The sequence below is a fragment of the Podarcis vaucheri genome (assembly GCF_965113315.1).
Source record: "Podarcis vaucheri genome assembly, chromosome: 1".
In the NCBI taxonomy this organism is placed as follows: Eukaryota; Metazoa; Chordata; class Lepidosauria; order Squamata; family Lacertidae; genus Podarcis; species Podarcis vaucheri.
Window position 1 is genome coordinate 50,248,528 of NC_138759.1, and position 23,496 is coordinate 50,272,023.

The 23,496-nt window shown below is 42.5% G+C and overlaps 3 protein-coding genes across 8 annotated transcripts in view; 2 read left to right on the forward strand and 1 right to left on the reverse strand.

Moving 5' to 3' along the window:
* PLEKHH1 (pleckstrin homology, MyTH4 and FERM domain containing H1) overlaps positions 1 to 14,073 on the forward strand; it is a 56,699-nt gene extending 42,626 nt beyond the window's left edge. For all 5 annotated transcript variants that reach the window (XM_082223759.1, XM_082223761.1, XM_082223757.1 and 2 more), the window contains exons 23-29: positions 821 to 921; positions 1,459 to 1,600; positions 3,785 to 3,927; positions 6,385 to 6,514; positions 7,742 to 7,828; positions 8,395 to 8,541; positions 9,456 to 14,073. In XM_082223759.1, the coding sequence (XP_082079885.1) occupies positions 821 to 921; positions 1,459 to 1,600; positions 3,785 to 3,927; positions 6,385 to 6,514; positions 7,742 to 7,828; positions 8,395 to 8,541; positions 9,456 to 9,650 (945 nt within the window). In that variant the 3' untranslated portion in view covers positions 9,651 to 14,073. The remainder of the gene's footprint in view (positions 1 to 820; positions 922 to 1,458; positions 1,601 to 3,784; positions 3,928 to 6,384; positions 6,515 to 7,741; positions 7,829 to 8,394; positions 8,542 to 9,455) is intronic.
* The window catches only part of LOC309534386 (uncharacterized protein), a gene marked incomplete at its 3' end in the record, with an annotated part of 296,522 nt that overhangs the window by 271,075 nt on the left and 1,951 nt on the right, over positions 1 to 23,496 (forward strand). The window lies entirely within an intron of this gene.
* PIGH (phosphatidylinositol glycan anchor biosynthesis class H) lies at positions 15,124 to 23,468 on the reverse strand. Its single transcript, XM_082227205.1, has 4 exons — positions 23,017 to 23,468; positions 17,711 to 17,920; positions 17,107 to 17,190; positions 15,124 to 15,441 (listed from the first exon to the last, which is right to left on the reverse strand). Exons 1-4 carry the CDS (start codon positions 23,194 to 23,196, stop codon positions 15,361 to 15,363), a joined length of 555 nt encoding a protein of 184 aa, XP_082083331.1. The 5' UTR covers positions 23,197 to 23,468; the 3' UTR covers positions 15,124 to 15,360.

Sequence of the window (23,496 nt, forward strand, 5' to 3'; positions counted from 1 at the left end):
CTCATTATTATTATTATTTATTAAATTTCTATACCGCCCTTCATCTGAGGATCGCAGGGTGGTTTACAATATAAAAACACAGAAACATATAGTACAGTAACAAACGAAAGCGATAACCCTCCCACACACAGTTTAAAACTCAATAGATTGTTTAATTAGCCAGAGGCGTGGGAGAAGATGAACGTTTTTGCCTGGCACGCTAGGTGAGCCTCCCTGGGGAAAGCATTCCACAAGCGGGGAGCCACTGCAGAAAAGGCCTGTTCTTGTCTTGCCACTCTCTGGACATCTTGTGGAGGAGGCACATGAACAAGTGCCTCAGATGATGAGAACACAAAATACATAACCCAAAAAACCCAATATAATCCAATAACCGCCCCTCCCACAAACACATTAACTGAGTAAATACATTATCTCATATTTAGTTTAGTATTGAGTAAGGATTATTATTTAACTAGACTAATGATATGGAATTATTCTTGATGAAAAGAAAGGTGAATATTTTGTTTTATATGTACAGCATACACATCTGTAAATGTTTAATTGAAAATATGTTGGCACTGACTCCCTTGTTTATTTATTTGTTTTGTTGTCCAAAGAAATAGTTAAAAGTTTTTCATGGCTTCTAAATAGTGCCTGTTCAAATATTATCACAGTAGGTATGCTTATTTCTAAATCCTTTGCAAAGTTTCAATATTTAATAAGGATTCATGTCTCACTGAAATGAGCCCAGGTTTGCAGTACTGTCCTATGACCTGTGCTGTTTTATGCATGTCTAGCACGAAGTTTCTGTCTTCAGCCTCATTCAGTCTCTCTTTTAAAGATCTGTGATGTCATTTCAAAGTGGGAGCAAGCTCTGAAAGAGTTGAATCCTGGAAAATATGAAGGTGGCACAAGAATAGTGAAACTAACATATAAAAACAGGTACTGCCCACTGCTGGCTTGGATTGGTATTGCATCCCTATGTCTTGTGGAGCTTAAGGTTTGATCCAGCTTTATATTTACTTCTGTTATTTAACTAGAACTGAAATTAATTGGGGGGGGGGCGGAATTATTGAGGAAATTCTCAATAATTCAGGCTGCTTAACTGCGACTTATCAACTGACATTGGCTTAATTGGCTCTGCTGGTGCCTTTGAACCACCCTTCCCCTTCTCCTTTCTGGTAAGCAACAGTGACCCATCGCTTCCGTTAAGTGTGCTTCCTTATAGCAATAAAACAGAGGAGTCCCTGCCAAAAAAAATTCCCCTCCATATATTCCCTTGAAATTAACTGGAGATGTGCAGGTCTGTGCAGGAAAACTTCCCTGGGGATTGTGCCCTGAGTAATCTCCCCGATACGACATTAGCTTTAAAGCTGTAAGTAAAGACTCATTGTACTTAGACTGAGCAAGGTCTAGATGCTGTGCTAAGGTGTGGTTGGCGTGTTTCTTTTTCCTCTTTGGCATTTTTCGCCCATTTAGGTTGTATTTCCGAAGCCAAGCAAAAGGTGAGACGGACCGAGAACGATTGCTGCTGGCTTTCCAGATTAGTGGGGAAATAGCCAGTGGGAGATTCCCTGTCAATAAGGAGCTGGCTCTGGAAATGGCAGCTTTGATGGCTCAGGTGAGTGGCCAAACCCTCATGCTTGTGGGTGTCAAGGAGCAATAAGGTCACTGGTGGTTCCAAGGCAGTAAAAACCACATGCCCTCTCTCAAGCTAGAAGAGGAACCACAGATACTGCTTGAATATTTTGATGTGACCGCTATAAAGTTCTCTATCTCTGCGTAGCATGTTGGAGTAGGCAGTGGTTCTAAGGCTACGGTTTGGTTCAAATGCACGTGAAGACACGGTCTTGCTGAAGCTAAGCAGGTCTGGATCTGGTCAGTGTCCTGGACTTGGAACTCATAAATGTTCACAACTGGAGGTTTAAAAGTTGTTGTTTCCATCAGCATAAGGAAGATTTATTCATAGGCATCACAACCAAATCTTACAGTTGGTTTCACTGTGGAGGAAGTGGTTAAGGTAAAGGTAAAGGGACCCCTGACCATTAGGTCCAGTCGTGGCCGACTCTGGGGTTGCGGTGCTCATCTCGCTTTATTGGCCAAGGGAGCCGGCGTACAGCTTCCGGGTCATGTGGCCAGCATGACTAAGCTGTTTCCAGCAAACCAGAGCAGTGCACGGAAACGCCATGATCTACTTGCACTTTGATGTGCTTTTGAACTGCTAGGTTGGCAGGAGCAGGGACCGAACAACGAGAGCTCACCCCGTCACGGGGATTCGAACTGCCAACCTTCTGATCGGCAAACCCTAGGCTCAGTGGTTTAACCCACATTATTATTATTATTATTATTATTATTATTATTATTGATTTTAAATTTCAAGTAGCAAAAAAAATACCCATACAAAGAAAACAGGACTTAGCAGTTGTACAGAAAAGAAAGAAAAATAGCCGTCAAATGAAAGTGTCTCTCCATAATGCTCCATGAGTTGATGGAGGGTGAAAACCATGTTTGATTCTCTTAACAAAGTCAATAAAAGGCTACCCTATCGTACAGAAAGTGTGAGTCATCCCCCACAATGCTGATCAATATTCTTACTGTGAAAATGGAGTTTGTCCTTATGCACAGTGTCCCATACTTGCAAAATCCAGGCTTCAAAAAAGATTTGCATTTAGAGCTTTCTGATTTTTGACAATCACTTATCTAGCTGCAGTTGATAAATGGAGGATAAGATCTTTATTGGTTATGTTCTTAATCTGAGGAGTAAAGATAGTAGGGCTAAGTTTGGGTGTAGTGATTGTCCCATCATTTGATTGTTTGAAAAACTATTGTGGAAACATCTGAGATTGGGTGCGTTTTAAAATCTCTCCTCTCAGCAGCATCAGTGCTTTACCCCAGTCCTCGGGCAGTTCTTTTAATTAGGGCAGCTAAAGCTGCCATATCAAATGGAGCTTCTGGTCTCTCTGGGTTGTTGTTTTTTTCATTGCATTGAGCGCTGGTAGCCACATTGGAATCGGCTGTTGCTTGGGCTTGTGATTCTCTGATGATCTGAGATGGCGGTGAAAACCAGTTGTCCAGAGTGCTGCTTTGTGATCCTCCGATTCTGCAGCTCATAGCCTGCTTGTGGCTGTTAAAAATTTGAGCAAGACTTCATTTTGGATCAAAACACCATCTTGCCTCAGTGATGCCACCACTCCTCCAAGGTTTAAAAGTTTTCTTGATGAAGTCAGTACAGCGTAGGTTACAAGCTGGTAAAGCACAGCAGGGTCCACTAGAGGCACCGACAAATGGCACACATGTGACCACTGGCACGTGTGCTGTTTTCAGTGCTGCAAGGAGACAGGGGTGGAATGGGGTGGGTCAAACTTCCGCGCATCCCGTTGACGCATGTTGCAGCCAGGAACACAATCCCCACACAAGTGGGGAGTTGCCTGTAGTGCAATACATGACTACGCTTAGCTAAGATGTTGATCCAACACTTGTCACAAACTGAGTTTTTGAGGGAGTAGGAACAGAAAACCAAGGAGGGAGAATGGAATGAATTTTCCCAGAAGAAAGAGTGACAAGGCAATGGAACCCTGAAAAGGAGCAGATCCCAGTTGTTAATTTGAATTCTAGTCTACTGTTTAGAACTTCTACGTTACCTTCTTTATTTGTTATGCCTCTGATAGTTGCTTGCCTTCCACATTCTCTCTCTCTCTCACACACAGAGAGAGAGAGAGAGAAAGAGAGAGAGAGAGAGAAGCACTCACATACTAATCACTTGCACAAAACAATTGTTTGTTTTGATGTATTCCCCCCCCCTTAGGTGGAATATGGAGACTTAGATCGGCCAGTACCATCAAGTCCTGGAAGGTCATCCCAATCCAAAATGCAACATCTTCTCCAGCAGGTCCTGGACAAATTCTATCCCAAGCGCTACAAGCATAGCACTACTGCAGAGCAGCTAAGGTAAGAAGAGTAAGCATGCCTGCCTGCTTTTTGCCATATGGAGTTTTGAGCTAAAAATAAAATATTATCTAGTGCTCATCTTGCATTGTTATATGCTGTTTTTCTTTTTAGTCCTTTAATTTTGAACTTTATTTAAAAAATAAAATTCTATATTTAAAAATAAGATGCAAATACAAGGGTTGAGTTTAGCTAATTGTCATTGATCTGGGGACGCGGGTGGTGCTGTGGTCTAAACCACAGAGCCTAGGGCTTGCTGATCAGAAGGTCGGCGGTTTGAATCCCCGTGATGGGGTGAGCTCCCGTTGCTCGGTCCCTGCTCCTGCCCACCTAGCAGTTCAAAAGCAGTCAAAGTGCAAGTAGATACATAGGTACTGCTCCGGTGGGAAGATAAATGGCATTTCCGTGCACTGCTCTGGTTCTCAAGAAGCAGCTTAATCATGCTGGCCACATGACCTGGAAGCTGTCTGCTGACAAGCGCCAGCTCCCTCGGCCCATAGAGCGAGGTGAGCGCGCAACCCCAGAGTCGTCTGCGATTTGGCCTAGGTCAGGGTTACCTTTACCTTTAATTATCATTGGATGCACACACACCTATCACTTAGAAATTCTGATTAGTAAGACAAAGCACACACTTGCATCCTATAAAGGAAGACAGACTCACAGCTTCAAATAATACCAACTTGACTCTCTCAAACTGAGGATGAGGATTTTATTTATATCCCGCCAATCTGGCTGGGTTTCCACAGCCACTCTGGGCAGCATCCAGTACATATAAAAACATAATAAAACATCAAACTTTAAAAATTTCTCAATACAGAGCAGCATTCAGATGTCTTCTAAAAGTTGTGTAGTTCTTTATCTCCTTGGCATCTGATGGGAGGGTGTTCCACAGGGCAGGCGCCACTACTGAGAAGGCCCTCTGCCTGGTTCCCTGTAGCTTCACTTCTCGCAGTGAGGGAACCACCAGAAGGTCCTCGGAGCTGGACCTCAGTGTCTGGGCTGAATGATGGGGTGGAGACGCTCCTTCAGGTATACAGGGCCGAGGCCATTTAGGGCTTTAAAGGTCAGCACCAACAATTTGAATTGCGCTTGGAAACCTACTGGGAGCCAGTGATGATCCTTTAGGACCGGCGTTATATGGTCCTGGCAGCCACTTCCGGTCACCAGTCTAGCTGCCTCATTGTGTATTATTTGTAGTTTGCATGTCACCTTCAAAGGTAGCTCCATGTAGAGAGCATTGCATTAGTCCAAGCGGAAAATAACCAGGGCATGCACCACTCTGGCGAGACAGTCTGCAGGCAGGTAGGGTCTCAGCCTGTGTACCAGATGGAGCTGGTAGACAGCTGCCCTGGACACAGAATTGACCTCCATGGACAGCTAGGAGTCCAAAATGACTCCCACCTTCAAAATGACTACCCCATTCAAAACCAGGTAGTCTCCCACCCCCACCCCTCCCCCTGTGGCAATACTTCTGTCTTGTCAGGATTCAGCCTCAATCTGTTAGCCACCATCCATCCTCCAACTGCGTCCAGACACTCACACAGGACATTCACAGCTTTCACTGGTTCTGATTTAAATGAGAGGTAGATTCAAAGTTATGTTCCTTTTGTTAAACCTCTTATAAACAGTGTTTTCTTTGTGGGGGTACTCAAGGGTGCGCAATACCGGCACCTTTTTTTTCCTAGAAGAAAAGCACTGCTTTTAAAATTTGACACCTCTTTCTGGGTAGAAAAAAGCAGGCTCTTCGTTAGAGTCTGCCCTTTGTTAAGGGTGCTTCCAGATGATCTGTTCAGTGATCATTCATCCTGATTTGTTTGCTGAGAGATTGGATAACCTTGGCTATTTGATGGGCGTTTACTCTGAATTGTTTGCAGGGGAGGGTGGCTAGGCAATGTTGCATCAAAGCAAGTCTCTCCCACACTTCCTAGTGCATTTCCCCCTCATTTTTCCTATCTCAAAAAAAAAAAAATCCGATCTTTCTGGGACGTGAGTTTGTTGTGCAAGAGCTCCAAATCAGCTTTCATTGTATTTGCTGCTATGTGACTGAATCCCACCTGCAGACAGTGACTGTGTGGAAGTGCCCCTGGTCAGCAGCACAGCATTCTGAAGTGGGAACAGCTGCTGTCTCCAGAAGCGGATTAAGTGGAGCCTTGGGGCTCCTACACCCTTGTTGATTTGCAAACTTTGCATCCAAGCATAATGTCTGACTCATTTTGCAAACTTCCAGAATCAGGTGTCAACTTGTGAAATCTTGCAATGGCTGAAATGTAAACAAAAGTCTGGTGGCTTGCACGTGAAAAGTGCTATGTTCTGCACTCTTTTGCTATACTTAGTGACTCCACCATCTAATATTTTGAAAAGCATTACTTTGAGTCCTTTAGGTGACAGATACTATATTAATGTATCTATTTTTATAAGCCCGTTGCTGAAAAAGGTGACAGATTGATCTTATTCCTATAGGCAGCTGGCTGACCGACTGGCTACAAAGTGGATGGCGCTGCAGGGATGCTCCCCACAAGAATGCATTCGGATCCATTTGACTGTGGCTCGGAAATGGCCTCTTTTTGGAGCCAAACTGTTTCCTGCTAAGGTAACGCTGTGTTTTTATGCACAAACACGTTTTATCGAACTATATTCCACAGAATATCATTTTGGGATAACATCCTGGATTTTGTGTCATAGCTGGGAAGACACAGGGATAGGGATACGGTATAGATAAGGGACAGTGTTTTCAAGCTGTTAGTCTTCCTACCACTAGGGGTCGCTACATCATCACATAGCCTTTGGAAATTGCAATGAAAACTAGCTTTAGCAGACAAGCAGGATAAATGATCCAAATCTTACTTGTCAAGAGTTTTACCTCTCTGAAACTTTCACACTTACATAATAAATGCAGTAAGATTTTTTGCCACTGCCCTTGAATTATTACCGTAATAACAATTTAAGCAAATGGAGGGTGCCATTAATCATTCTGTCAGCACAAACATTTCTGCTTCCTGATCTCCCCTCTCCTCCCCACGCCCTCTGTTCTGGGGGTTCTCATGACCCTCCAGAGTAGATCTGGTGGACCCACAGAGGGCAAGGAAGCTTCATTGTGCTGGCAGGAGTCCTCCTGTTCACTTCCGCTAGCTCATGGGGTTACTTCCGTCCAGCCCTACGATGTATCTAAGGCAAGCCAGTGAAAATCCTTATTGAGCTAAAATGGAAACTAAGAAGTTTTCCAGACAATATGACAGACCATTTTCTTCTCGCCTTGGTCTGAAATTCTGGAGAGCTGCTGCCTTTCAGTGTACACAATACTGAACTAGATAGGCCAATGGTCTGTCCTGATATAAGACCCCTGTTTTTCCCTCCTAATAATATTCCTGCAGCAGCTTGAAATTATTACAACACTACTGTATTTCATCACCATTCAGGGTTGGAACGGGAGATTTATTTGTATGGAGATACTGAATAGGTGTTTGATTAACAAAGTGCTACTAAAACTACCAAAAAAACCAACACCCCAAATCAGGGCAACAACATGCATTCCATTCACTTTCCGCAGTCAGTGTAACTTCCCTTGAAATAGCAAAATGCTAGTTTACCATAAGTAATAAATCTGGGCCTCTCTTGTCCTAAAGATTCTAAAAAAACTGAAACCAGCATGCATCTTCTTAAAAACAGTAATGCACACTGTGATACAGGCTTTCAACAGATATGATATAGTTAATAATGTGCACGAGATAATATGAACCCACAGACTTGTCAGTTGTTATTATCCCTCCATGGTAGCATGACATTATAACAGTATTACTGTGTCTTTTTATTTCCCCAGCCTGTCCTACCTTCTCCCTTGGAAGACTCTCCACTTTGGATAGCTGTGAATGAAGATGGAATCAGTATACTGGAATATAATACTTTGGTATGTTGAGAAACAGTGGCAGAGGAATTTCAGCTCTTTTCTCCAGAACCGCATTTCAATAACCATGCAGGACAGAAACTGGGCATACATTCTGTCATTGACTCTGATTACAGAATAGGACAAAACAATTTATTTGGCTGAATCAGGTGTATTTATTAAATAAACTGTTTATAAAATAAACTGTTTCTTTAGGAAAGATAGTGGCAAATAAAACCAGAGGCAATAAGAGAGAAATCAGATGATTTCAAGAAAAAGACGCTCTCAGTTTATGGACTTCCAGTTCATTAAAGTCACACTACTAACTGCTTCTTCAACATGGCATGCACTTAAAAAAACCAAAACTGGATTATACACATTTTATGATTTAACCATTTGTGTGGCATTCTGTTATGCTTTACTGTCATTATTATTTCATTTGAGAAATTCAGACTGAGAGACTTGTTCAAACCTATTCATGAACGAGGCTTAGACAATTCCTAAAACCGTTTAGATGAGGGTGTAGAAGACCAATGCTCTTATGTAGCAGTTTATTGTCCCTAATCATCTTATCCTTTGCTTACATGAAGCACTTAAAGCTGGCTTACTCGTACTCTTCTGTACTGACCTTTGGAGGCTGTCACGATGACTTTATGGTTGTGGTCAGTCAAGTGAAGGACAGGTGCTCTGGCAAAACCACTCCTGAAAAGCTACTTTTTACAATGGCAGCTGTAAAGGTGAGTACAAAGCAGAGTGTGGGGAATTTCTTTTTTTATTGAACATACATTGAATATAAAACCCCAGAAGGCAGCTGATGTTCCTTTCTCTGGATAGGGCCAGAAGAAAAAGGCATATATGTGTGTGTGCTTGGTGCATCAAGCACGCAGTGGTAGCTCTGAAGTGTTGGTCCTTCCAAGTTTCTTCCAAGCCTGAACAAGTTCCATGTGGTGAAGAAAGACCTTTTTAATTTGGAAATGTATATTTAGGAAGTTACTTATTTATATATTATATTACTATTATTTTCTTCCTAGTGCATAAATTGCTTTCCCTGAGCTCTTGTGTGCAGTTTGACAGCTAAATTACATCATTAAACGCATAATTAACACTGCAGTACCTTTATCCTGGGTTTTAAGCCCTGTAAAATCTCTGAAGTGTGGCCTGAGACTAGGCTACTCAGTCTGGGCATTAAGTCAGAAACCTGATATTTGCTTTTTTGCGTTTTCTTCTACAGAAAGGTGTGACTCACCAAAGCATACATCCTTTCTAACTGGCCTACAGTTATAATAAGCACCTATTCTCTGTGGGAAATAAAATTTCTCTCAAAATGTTCAAATTATAGATCATACATGCATCATGTATGCACAGTGAGTTGAACAAAGAACACTGGCCAATGCATGACATCTCTGGTTAAAGGATTTTAGGTAGCTGAGTTTGAAAAGATCTTTGCCCGAGCCTGTGAAGTGTAGCTGCCAATCACATGACAAAACTGACAAATGACAAAACTGAGCTTGATGGACCTGTTTATATAATAGCGCTATGTCCCATTTTATAGCATGGGGTGATTGTATCGAAAGGTCAGCTTACTAGTTGGTCCAAGAAAATCAATTTTATTGGAATACTTTTTTTTTTCTTCCTTTCACCTTCCCAACAGATTGCTGAAGTGACTCTCCTTATGGCCAGCTATATTAACTACAGTTCATCGACGCCACACCTATCTCCTACACCTCCTCCTCAGAGTGTCAGTTCACCATGGAGAACGTCATCTACTAAGAAGCTCATGGAACTTGAAAGCAGGTCTTTCTTTCCTTCTCTGCCCCGGACCACTAAGGGGCCTACACTGCTGTAAGCCCTCTTTCAAGTGCCTTTCGGAGTTGTCTTGCCACACTGTGAATTGAAGACTGCTGTGATTTCATTGCTTATGTGCCCTGCTAATCAGGCAGACTCCAGGTCTACCTCCTTGGTGAAGTGCAACTTTCCTAGAGGTTTGTTTAGAGCTATACATCTTTTTTCCCTTTAAGAACTAGAGCTGGGGGTAGGGATACTTATTTTGAATAGAAAGGGTATCTTTCACACTTTGTCCCTGCTAGAGTTCTCACGTAGCACGGCATTGCCTCCAACCACTTTTAAACCACACCCTTGGTTTCATCTTTTTGGGTGGCTTCACTGATTCGACGGACACTCAATTGTATCAAAGCTTTTTCTTTTGTAACCAGTATTTCTCTCAGACCTCACTCCCGATTGCAAGAGTTTTGACAGCATTCATCTTCTTACTAAACATGTGTTATGATTAGAAACTAATCATCAGTTTCTCAGCTATTGATTTCTTCCTGAATATGCATTCATCAGCTATTGACCTGCAAACTTCCCAGAAGACAAAGCTTGGTTTGGGGTCTTCACCTGATTGCCAACTTATACTCTCTTGCCTTTCCCACTCTCCCCTGCAAAAATAGCACTATTTATGTAAGATCCTATTTCCCCCCAAAACCTTTTGTTTCCCTACCTCATCTTCTGAAGTGTGCTGGGTAAATGAATATGTACCATATTCCTTAAGACATTATTTCAAGTGCAAACATCCTGAGATGATAGACTGACAACAATGGCATTGCCGAACACACTGGATCAGAGAATTCACATAATATGTAGGCAACTAGAATAATATATTGTTGCCTTGAAAAAGCGCCTGAGGAGGGGAAACGTGTGCTTTTCCCCAACTGCAAGGAATTTTGTTCTGCATAAATGGGGGTGGGGGTGAGGAGAGACACCTGACTTGGGAGAACTATTGCTTGTAAAGAAAGGGCTTAGAAGAGGAAATAGCTATGTTGAAGGTTGGAGTCAATTACTTTTGTACCTATTTTTCACAAGCATACTATATAGTACTCTAAAGATGTGAGGAACTGGTTGGGAGGACCTGATATAGACTAACATAGGGATACCCAGGACCAAAAAGCAATACTGTCTGGATCCCAATAGTCCTACCAACTTTTGTGCAAGGTATGATAAACATTTTGTCCATACATTCCCTCATGGGGAAAACAGATTTTTTTCAAAAGTTGTGAGATACAGGGGTGTTCCACACTTCTGATGTTTACACCTATTGGGGTCTTGTACAATAATGCCTCAGTTATACACAAATGTGTATTAAATCTACAAATGTGGAATCCTTGCTGTTAGATGGTGCTGACCTTATCATTGACCCTGAGTGCCTGCAAGGCTGTTGAGATGGTCTGGACCACAGTCTGGAGTGACCTAAAGAATACAGAGGTTGCCCATTCCTGCTTTAATGGATTAGCTAAATATGGGCAATGGTTTCATGCTGAAGTGTCAGACAGTAAGTAAAAAAGAGAAAGTGTGTGAACAAGTGCCCATGTTGCAAAGGGGGAAACACAAAATATAAGAGGGCTAGGTATCTTAACTGGGCAGTTGGAGTATGTCCAGGGTAAATCTAAAAGTTTCCAAGGGTACCAGTATAAACATAAGTCAACATTGTGGTATTGGGGCAGAAATGGCCACTACCATTTGAAGATGCCCACAGTAGTGGCAGCCAATAATGTGGAGCAGTGGGGAAATTCACCATGTGGTATTCACATGATGAATAATATTACACATTACAGGAGAGAATTTAATATGGGGCTAATATTACACATTACAGGAGAGAATTTAATATGGGGATCCCCATTTGCAGGTACAGCTGCAGTTCCATTTCCCCTATAATATATAATTGAATTCTTAGCAAAAGACTTGTGAAGTAGAAGTATCAAAAAATTTTGGCACTGGAAAGAACTTGGGTGGAATGCTGTGTTCAACAGTGAATGCAGATCATGCTGACATCTCGGAAACAAGAGTTACATGGATGATCACAGGGTCTGGGAAACAAATCCTGTAGAGGGAGGCTGAAGGAACTGGGCATGTTTAACCAAAACAAAAGAAGGGTAAGGCTGCAATTCAGTGCATACTTAATTGGGAGTAAGCTCCATTAAACTGTGAGACTTACTTGCAAGTAAGCATGCATAGAATCAGGGCGCAGGAGAAGTATATTTAGAGTTTTAAAATTATTTAAAGGATATCAAAAAATATGTGTGAAATCAATTGAGCATCCTGTGCCTCAAGGATAGGAAATGATACCATGGGTCTGGGCTATAGGAAGATGGTCTCGGATTAAATATTTGGAAACAGATTATAAGAGTACTAATGGTAAGATCATTTCAGCAATAGAAAAAGTTGCCTGGACAATTTGCGGAGTGACTTCTTCGTATATGCAGGGGATACTTAAGGAATGGCTGTTTAGTATTAGAAGTTTCCTTTGATGATCCAGAGGATTTCCTTGTAGCTGAACAATTGCACACATAGTACCTAGACTTTCTGAATATGGGGGGAAAGAAACTACTTTGACTAAAACATTTTCAATCCATGGTTGATGAGTTTTCATACATGGTACAGCATTAGGGTGGAATAATTTAACATGTTTACTTTTGAACTATAGCAAAATGCAGGTAGTGTGCTTTTGGGGGAACTGGCAAAAACATGAATGATTGCAAGAAAATATCCCTCATATATTCTACTAGATAGATACTGTACCATAGCATTACACAAGGACAATCCCTTGGCACTTGCCATAGAGGTGCATTTTATGATGCATAATCTCAGGTGTATGCTTTGAAATGTTGGAACCACTATATTGTATTTATTTTTGGATGTGTTCACTACTGACATTTGTACTAGGACCACTTTGAAATGGGAAGGCATCTGATGTTGTTTTGCCTCCCATCTTATGGCTTTGTTTAACACAAAAAAACCTTATTTTTTTAGCAATACTTATCTTTGGAACTCCTGCTTCCTTCAAAGGGGAGTGGTTAGCAAACAAATACATTTCTAAATGCTGTCCATCTTGCCTTTAAAAATAAGTGATCTTCCAATAATCACCTATGACAAAGCTGATAAATTATAGGTATTGCTGTTCAGATTATTTTTCCTGTAAAAATGTATACCTATAATATGATTTGTACTGCATTCTTGAATAATCTACATTTCTATAACTAAAATAAAGATCTGCAGATCATTGTTATTTTATTTGAGCTGTATGGCCATTCTCCAGCATCCATGGACAAGCCATATGGCACTTGTTGAGTGTAGCAAAAACTTACAAAGGAAACACTTCTGTCCCAAAAGAACAAGAGCCCCACCCATGCAGATCCCCTTGCTGGATTATTGGCACATAAAGCTCAAATAATCTGTGCATCTGAATCTGCAACCTCAGCAAAGTGCAAATCTGGAAGCAAAGCAACAGCCTAAAACCATACATCAGGTTCCATCTGCATGGCCTGTCAGCTGGCAGGAAGGTGTGTGCACATCCTGTTAACCATGCATATATTTGGACAGGATCCTTTTAAGGTTCCTGCTAAAATCAGGTGAGGGCTGGTGAAATTGTTACATTTTTTTTTAATCTCTTTTTGCTCCCAATAATCCTTTTCACGTTGGTTGGGGTCATTTTTCCCCAGATTGCTGTTACAGCTGTTGGTTGTCTGTCCTCAACTGTATTTTAGCTGGTTTTTTATATATTTGTGGAAAGAGCTGTGGCCATCTGAGGATGTGAATTTTTCCTACTGTACTTGAAACTTACTGTGAGAGCAAAGAACAGAAGTAGTCTACCACACTTGGACACTGTTTACTTCCAAACTATGTGGCAAAAGTTGGAATGTATGTTCCATCTATTTCAACAGAACTTACTTGCTTCAAAGTAATGTGTTTAGCGTTAGAGGGTTGAGAACACTGTACAATCAAATCCAAACTGTCCACTGAAAATATACTTATCTTCGGCTTGTTTCCATGGATAGTGTTAGGTATGCTCCAATACTCTCGTTAATGCTGCTGATTTTCATTTTACAGTAACAGCCTTACTCCCATGTTAGATGAGAGGCTGGAGCTGAAATATAGCAGCTTACTAGTTGATCCCAGTGAGACCTGAATCCAGCTCTCTCCTCTGATGCAGAGACTATGATGCTACTATATATTTATAGTTTATTGGCATTCAGAAAACTTGTCTATTGAAACTATGACAGATTTGTAGGATTCCCTTCTAGCAAAGTTTATAAAATTCAGTTGTGAACAGCCCTGTGCCCCTAGCTGGAAATTTGCTATAGCACAACAGTGAAAAAGAAGACTTTGTTTTCACAACTACTGTTTTGTACATAAAAAACTATGATGTACTGTAATGCAATGATGGTAAAGCTAATAAACTTATGATTATCAATAAAGCAGGAGATTTTTCTTTCTTTCATTGTTTTATTTGTTACCTAGCTTTTGGGATGGTGTAAGCAGATGCAGCAAACATTCTATGCCAAACACAGGGACCTATTTCCTCTCAGTTGAACACTGATCCTACTGAAATAAAGGGGGTTTCTGCTGGTAGAGCAGCTTTAACGGTTGCAGCTGGATATCAAAACCAGTTCCTTCCACATTTTAACAAGAGAGCTGTAGTCTACAACATTTGAAGACTTGCCAAAGCCCATGCCTGAATATTATGTGGCATTTGCGGGGGGAAATCTTCTTTAGCCTGGACAAAGTAGATTTGGGATAGTTTTAACTCAGGATAGTATTCTTATACAGTGGGTCTCTTAATTATCAGTGTTGTTTCCTGCCCAAAGCGCATGCAGTAGGACAAACTAATAAGGGAATGGCATTTACTATTTGACAAATTTCCAACCAACAATTCAGGCAGCTAAACTTAGGGATTGTGAGAGATCAGCATGACTTCTGACACTTTCCTTGGGAGGAAGCAGTTCTGCACCCTCTTCATGTCCTATGACCAAGTGCTTTGAAATTTCCCTGAATTTCAAAAGCAGTAGTCTGGCTGGATGATGAGAAGTCTGTTTCTCTTTTAAGTTAGATGTGAGGTTCTCTAGACTCTGGCCAGATCTTCCATGTGTACTGGAAAATGTCCCTTACAACATATGAACTTCGTAAACACAGGTTATCTTGTTACAACACAGGGTACAGCAAAATGCTTCTAAAACAACTAGTGAAATGATTTGTTTAGCAGACATTTGTATCACATAATGTCAATTGCTAATGACAAACCTAAGTGCATAAGTAAGAATATCATACAGACACTGAAGATCTCACAATTGATTTTAGAAAATAATGTAATGGTGTTCTCAGTTTCCCATCTTCCATATACTTGTACTAATGTGGCAGTTTCCCTGTCCATCCCATTTCTGCTGAACCTTCCCTGTAGATTTCCATTCACATGGTAGAGTTAATTATTTACAGAAAGTTTATCATCATTCTTACGTCATGTTGAAAAAAGAAGATGTGGGGCCCAGTTTAGCCATTTCTCCACCATAACATTTATTCAGGATTACATACTCAGTCCTTGCCCATGAAAGCACTAGAAGTTTTCAGTTCTCTGGTGCATTAGAATCCATGGCCATCTAGTTATCCACATGGTCAAATCCATTAACATGCTTGCAACAAGTGCCTTCTCAACTATTTTTTTAAGAAAAGCTTGGTATTTTAGCAAGTTTTCTACCCAGATAAAGACTTCACTTTAAAAACTGGTGTCAATATGTCTTCCTCTGCTCCAGGATTTCTTGGCAGCTTTTGTATACTTGGACAAGGCAGTCTAGACGTGGCTTGGAGCTCTATATATAAAGGAGACAAGAGAGACTCAAATGGCTGAAGGACTGCAATTGAAGCTAAAAGATTAGGGAGGCTTCACCCAAAGCCAGCATGGCTACAGGAGGAGAAAAATAAAAAAGAAGGTCTTATCTAGGGATGGGGGAGAAATTTGATTTTGTTTGCATTTAATGTGAACCTACTGAATTCCCACTTACTGAACAAAATAGACAAACCAAAACAGCTATATTTTGAAATTCACACTACTCTGAATTTTGCTATGCAATTCCTCAACCAATGTCTACAAAAATGCACATCTTAAAGTGTGCATAAAATGCACATATTAGTGAAAATGACATACAAAATAGGGGAGATTGCTCGCATAAATGTAAACATCAACATCTAACTCAGGCACACACGCTTGGTGCACACAAACACTCACCTGGCACTGGCACATACACTTGACACACTCTCACCTTTTTCTCTCATACATGCACCTAGACACACTGAACCCAGACAAACACACCTGACACACAAACGTTATCTCTCTTACCTGACATTGACAGCACATGCTCATAGTCCCACCCTATCTTTAATTCTACAAGTTCCTCTATGTAAATCCAAGTTCCCTGATTGGCTATACTGACAAAAGTAGAGAGAGACGAAGGCAGAACAGCCAGTTTGGAGGGACCAGCCACCCCACCAAAATGCTACATCATATGTTCTGTTTATGTGCTTATTTTGTTTCTTTGCTGGAGACAGGGTATATGTCCCTGGTTTGCTGCTGGCTAGGAGCTCAAAAGAGCATATTGGCTGATTTGAGATGATGGACAAAAACAAGCTGGAAAATGAATTCTCCATTCTCTGTAAGTAAAAATGTATGGATATAAGCAATGTGGAGGAGGGGGTGGAGAAACAGGGTTGCCCTTTCTGAAGAACATCCACTGCTGCAGAGACTAGTCTGAATGATCAGAGCAGTGATCTAACTTCTCATGTTTTATCCAAACTATGCCTTCACTGATCTGGTCAGCCACAGAATTAATAGTAGCCTAGAACACCACCCATGCTAACATAATAGAAATTGCATAAAATTATAACTTTCTACTGCTACTGAGCTGGGCCAAAAACTAAGAAATATTTCTGTATTTAACTCCTCACCTCTGCAGTAATTTCCCACTCCATCCCACCCACCCTTTGCTCTCTGAGTCCTAATGCCTTTTGAGCTGCTGAAAACAACTCTTAGTGTAAAGTCCATTTGGAAGCTTTCTTATTGAAGGTTGCCACTGAGTTTCATAGAAAAACAGGTTAATTTAGTACGTGATTATAGAAGTGTTAATTGGCTCAGTGGGATGGTAAATTGTATTCTTTAGAGCTGACATAACTGAGAAAAGCAAGGGCTTAAATGCAGCAAAGGGTGACAAGGGTTACTGCCCCACCTACCTGGGCAAGATCAACTATCCAGAAAGTTCAGCAGTTAATCCATGCTCAATTGAGCATGTCACTGCTGCGTCTAAGGTGCACTGAATTACAAACTAACAGCTACTCTATGTTCTTGGACCCAGGATTGAAAGGAAGATCACGTAAAAAAGTGTTGTGTAGCACTGCAGAGTTCTGAAAATAAGAGGCTACAGTCAGAGTCTACATGGCCTAACAAATATTTACTACCATTTCTAACACTCCTGTGGACTCACCTGGAACAATGGTACTACCTCTGAAACAACATGAGGTTCCACGGGGTCTTGGAGAAGGATGCACAGGTAATAGATAACCTTTTGCTACAAAAACAAACAACACACAAATATAACAATGAGAAAGTTGTTCTGTGCTACCAATTATAAGATTACAACCCTGGTACAAGAAATTGCTACCCACATCTTTATCAGGATGATAATTTCTTCAAGAAAGGATAATGATATCCTAAAGTGGCCAGTAAGGTTTCCTTAGGTTTGAGCCACCTTATAAATTACCGGTATTTTTTAACCAACAGAGAAGAGAATCAAAGAAGTTTGCTGGCCCCACCACCCATCTACCCACTGAATTAAGAACTTAACCCCAACACACAGTTGGGCCAGGTCTGCAGCCATCCCTCTCCCACTGAGATATGTTGGTGAGATTCCATTTAGAGTTCTTTCATTTCAAGGGGAAAGATCAGCTGGTCCTGAAGAACAGAACAGAGCCCTTGGCATCTGACATGGGAAAATCCTTTCCAGACCAAAAAAAAAAAGCAGCCCTCTGGTTGCTTAAGAAATGAGATAATCAGCAGCATAGTAAGAAGAAGTGGCACATTAGGCTTACCATATAGATGGCTTCATTGATGACCACATCTTTTACCTGGTTTATCTCTATAAAGGTTGTACTTTCTTTGCCAGATGCATAGGATGAAGTCATCTGTATTCCAAGTGAGCCAACAATAAGCAGAGACTCCTGGTCAATTTTCACAAAGTGCAGGTACACAAGCAAGCCTATCAGTGTGACAAATATAGCAGCAGAGAGCACCGCACTGTTCTGTAATAGAAACCAAGTCAAGAACATTAGGCCAAACCCTTTAACTGACCTGTTTTCTCAACTACTGATTTGAAGACATGATCATGACAAACTTCCAAAGGACTTGAAGCAGCCTAACATTCCAGCTATTGAACAATATGGAATGAGATCATAAATACACAGTAATTGAATTGTGCATTATGCATGTGCCCTTCATGTCAAAAGGTTAAGTATAATCATCTTTATGCTTAGAGATACAGAGGGGGAAACAAAATCAATAATAGATTAATCTTATGAAGTAGAGTAATGAACAGAAAAGAGGCCTGGACATCTAATACGACTTTCCATAGATAAATATAAAAATAAAGAGAATGGACTTTCACCTCTCTCACCTGCACTGTTTATCTAATTGTATTTTAATGGTTCCTGTTCATATATGTATTATTGGTAAATGAAGATAAATCAATTATGTTTTAAAAAGCACATGTAAACTCCATTAGTACAGTATAATGTAAGAACATGGGGTACCAAAAAATATAAAAAGGCACCAACTTTAACAACTATAGGGAGAAATGAGATATTTTAGAGACTATGCTGGGACAGAAGACCATTCTTTGAACATATCAAACCACAGGACAGCTTTTCACTTTTTTATCTTTCTAAAAAGAACATATAGGGTTTTTTCATGTACTTCTTTGTTTCTGGAATACTCTTGTGTAATTTAATATCTTCCTAACATATCCCTTTTTGTAAGCTACAGCTTAGCCTTAGGATTGTTGACATTCCCAAAAATTTGTCCATCAGATTGCAGTCCTAGTTAATAATTCTGAACCGATCAATTCAGAGACATGGTGGGTAAACATAACTTACACAGCAAGTGCTGTACTTCCTCCTGAATATGAATACTTAGGTAAAGCTCTACACAACCCAGAATTTATTTCCAGCATTTAGAAATATTATTTAGTTCAAAAAGTTACTGTCTCTGAGTAATTGACCTTCTTTTATAGAAGAGGTTGTTGAAGCTCAATACGACTTACTCCCAAGTAAATGTATACAGAATTGTAGCCTAGCATACCTGTTGTCTACTATTTTAAAACATGCACATTCTTATACTGAGAATGTGCAGTAAATTTACAAGCTGCTACAATCAGACCATGCTAGATTTTCAAAAATCTTCTTTCTAAATCCAGGAATGAGAGAGCAGAGAAGGAAAGGCAATACTGGATCCCACACCTAAACATACTTAACTTTGGAAAGATACACAATAGGGCACAGAAAAGGCAATCAGATAAGACACTATCAGGTATCCTGGCAGACAGGAGAGAAGCAACACACTCAAATTTCTGCTGGGGACCACCTCTTTCTGTGATGTATGTATGATGTTTGGGATGGTGGTCTTGAGCTACAGAGTAGGCAATTTCAAAAGTCTATATAAGAGCTTGCACACCTGCGTTGGGGGAGGATGAGCACCCTGTTGCAACAGTTTAATAAATATCAGGCTTACTAGCTGCTTTGCTTCTCAATATTCTCTGGTTGGCATCTGTTACAGTGGTACCTCTGGTTACGAACTTAATTCGTTCCGGAGGTCCGTTCTTAACCTGAAACCGTTCTTAACCTGAGGTACCACTTTAGCTAATGGGGCCTCCCACTGCCACTGCACTGCCGTCATGCGATTTCTGTTCTCATCCTGAGGTAAAGTTCTTAACCCGAGGTACTACTTCCGAGTTAGCAGAGTCTGTAACCCAAAGTGTTTGTAACCCAATGTGTTTGTAACTCAAGATACCACTGTATTTTTCTCCTACCAATAGAGAACCTACATAAGAACTCTATATGGGCTCTTGGATACCCCATAAGGGAAAAGGAGCAGTTTTTCTTATATCACTTAACTTTGGAAAGATACACAATAGGGTCTCTCCTGTTCTTTAATAATAATAATAATAATAATAATAATAATAATAATAATAATAATAATAATTTATTATTTATACCCCGCCCATCTGGCTGGGCCTCCCCAGCCACTCTAGGCGGCTTCCAAAAGAATATTAAAATACTGTGATACATCAAACATTAAAAGCTTCCCTAAACAGGGCTGCCTTCAGATGTCTTCTAAAAGTCTGGTAGTTGTTGTTCTCTTTAACATCTGGTGGGAGGGCGTTCCACAGGGAGGGCGCCACTACCGAGAAGGCCTGGTTCCCTGTAACTTGGCTTCTCGCAGTTAGGGACCGCCAGAAGGCCCTCGGTGCTGGACCTCAGTGTCCGGGTAGAACGATGGGGGTGGAGACGCTCCTTCAGGTATACTGGACCGAGGCCGTTTAGGGCTTTAAAGGTCAGCACCAACACTTTGAATTGTGCTCGGAAACGTACTGGGAGCCAATGTAGGTCTTTCAAGACCGGTGTTATATGGTCTCGGCGGCCGCTCCCAGTCACCAGTCTAGCTGCCGCATTCTGGATTAGTTGTAGTTTCTGAGTCACCTTCAAAGGTAGCCCCACGTAGAGTGCATTGCAGTAGTCCAAGCGGGAGATAACCAGAGCATGCACCACTCTGGCGAGACAGTCCGCAGGCAGATAGGGTCTCAGCCTACGTACCAGATGGAGCTGGTAAACAGCTGCCCTGGACACAGATTTGACCTGTGCCTCCATGGACAGCTGTGAGACCAAAATGACTCCCAGGCTGCGCACCTGGTCCTTCAGGGGCACAGTTACCCCATTCAGGACCAGGGAATCCTCCACACCTGCCCGCCTCCTGTGCCCCAAAAACAGTACTTCTGTCTTGTCAGGATTCAACCTCAATCTGTTAGCCGCCATCCATCCTCCAACCGCCTCCAGACACTCACGCAGGACCTTCACCGCCTTCACTGGTTCTGATTTAAAAGAGAGGTAGAGCTGGGTATCATCCGCATACTGATGAACACCCAGCCCAAACCTCCTGATGATCTCTCCCAGCGGCTGCATGTAAATGTTGAAAAGCATGGGGGAGAGGACAGAACCCTGAGGCACCCCACAAGTGAGAGCCCAGGGGTCTGAACACTCATCCCCCACCACCACTTTCTGAACACGGCCCAAGGGGGAAGGAGCGGAACCACTGTATGACAGTGCCCCCAGCTCCCAGCCCCTCAAGATGGTCCAGAAGGATGTTATGGTCGATGGTATCAAACACCGCTGAGAGATCCAGCAGAACTAGGAAACAGCTCTCACCTTTGTCCCTAGCCCGCCGGAGATCATCAACCAGTGCGACCAAGGCAGTTTCAGTCCCGTGATGAGGCCTGAATCCCGACTGGAAGGGATCCAAATGGTCCGCTTCTTCCAGGCGTGCCTGGAGTTGTTCAGCAACCACTCGCTCAATCACCTTGCCCAAGAATGGAAGATTTGAGACTGGGCGATAGTTGGCCATCGTGGCCGCATCTAAAGATGGTTTTTTAAGAAGCGGTTTAATAACCGCCTCTTTCAGCGGGTCTGGGAAGGCTCCCTCACAGAGGGAAGCATTCACCACCCCACGAAGCCCATCGCCCAGTCCTTCCCGGCTAGCTTTTATAAGCCAGGATGGGCAAGAATCAAGGAGACAGGTGGTTGGTTTCACTCGTCCAAGCAGCCTGTCCACATCCTCGGAGGTAACAGATTGGAATTGATCCCACGCAATTTGACTAGACAGGACTCTAGCACTCTCCCGCCCCGGCCCTGCTCCCCCCGGCCCTTTTGCTGGGGTACTCTATTCTCTGCATGATTATCATAGGCTGCATGCTTCTAGGTACTTGGACTAATTTAGGAAATAGTGTTACAAAGGTTGCACGCCATCCCCAATCTCTGCCAAAGCAGTGCATGAGATTCCAAAGGTTCCAGGTACTCACCCAAGGCTGTGTTTCTGATGAGAATCAAAATACGATGAAGACTATAGTGTCTTTTAAGAAATATGGTTTAATTACACATATGTACAACTGAGTTTATATGAAAGGGGTGTAGATCTTACAGCGTTGTCATTTCAAGAGCAGCTTGTTCTTCACAGCAGCCCAGTAGTGCAGCCAGAGCCATCCTAAGCACCATCCCTTTGTTCTTGCTTCCCAGACAGCTCTCATAGCTGCTGTCCTTCTCCCCCACATGGTGTTCTCTCTGCTTCCTTTCTTGATCCCAGTTGCCCCCTGCTCCAAGCAACACCTCCCCATCTGTCTTGTATTCCAAGCCTAGTTTTTAAAAGGCACATATTTCCTGTGAGCATAGCCTGCCCCCTCCCCCGTTTTTTAATCCTAAACCTTTAACTGCCCCACAGTAAGCATGGTAACTGTTTTGCACAGACAAAGATTTCTCTGGGATGGGCCATAAACACCTTTTGTCATGTTAACAGCCTCTATCTGAGGTGAGGCTTTGGCTTGGAAAGGGAGCTTAGCCTGTATTTTTCCATTGGCCTGGAATCCTCCCTTCAATACACCAAATATAATCTAAATAAGACTGTTCAATCATTTCTATCATTTACTAACAGACTCCAGTTCCCTAGAGCTATGATAATATTTATGTGTCAGAGATAAATACTATTCTAGGAACAGGACTAGATCTTCCATAGAATCCCACAAAGCTTTCTGCTGCACTTTTTTAAGCCTACTGAGACTTTTTCCAAGTAAGCACCATGCACAGGTCTACACTGTTAGGGATGGGGTTGCTGGCCAGCAGAAGGAACTTATTCATAGTTACTGAGGAGATTAATGCACAAAACCCCTTTTAATGCACACATTCCTTTTGAAAACTCCATTGGTTAACCGCATCTCAAAACTGGAGAAACATAAAAGAACAGCGCTGCTGGATCTAGTCAAGCATGCTGTTCTCTCGCTGCCTAAGTCGACAGAGACTAAGAAGTCTCTGCCTGGCGCCTTCTGAGCAATTGCGCACAAAGAGTTGCGCTGCATGGCTGCAACCCTAATGCACCGTGAATCGGAAGTGAGTCCCATTGAATTAAATGGAACTCACTGTCATACACGGGGGTCGGGAAAGAGGGGAGCGGAAGAGTCGCGGGGGTGAAGTGGCTGCTCTAATACTTGGGGGCACCCCTCAAACGGGACCTTTAGGAGTCCCCGTGGTACCGGCATGTGGCGGAGCCCGTAGGCAAAGGGCGGCCAAAGCCTCTTCCGTACCTGGCTGAGGACGAAGAGCCCGTAGGCCACCAGCCACACGGAGCACGTGACGGCGCTGAGCGAGCGCAGCTGCAGCCTCGGGCAGCGCACCTGGAACTCCCGGCAGGAGGCGCTGTGGTGGAGGCGCTGCAGCGTGATGCGCTCCCCGGACAGGGCCAGGTACCCCTCTTCCTCCGCCATCCCCCTCTCCAGGGAGCGACGAGAACGCCCCAGCAGGCGCGCAGAACGGCCACCACCGTCCTCCCGCCTGCCTTCCGCTCTAGTTTCCGACCAACTCGATGGTAGCGAGGCTCCACCTCCTTCTGGGCGAGGAGCTGTCTCTTGTGCTGGCCGCCCGGCGAGCGAGGAGGGGACGTTTCTCTGCGAGCCTCGCCTCTCAGCCCATGATATCCGTCCGCGCTTTTCTTCTCATTCCCAGGCTACACCTAAGCTGGCCATTTGTCTGGTCCCGCTTCGGCCGAAAGCTCATACCAATAACTA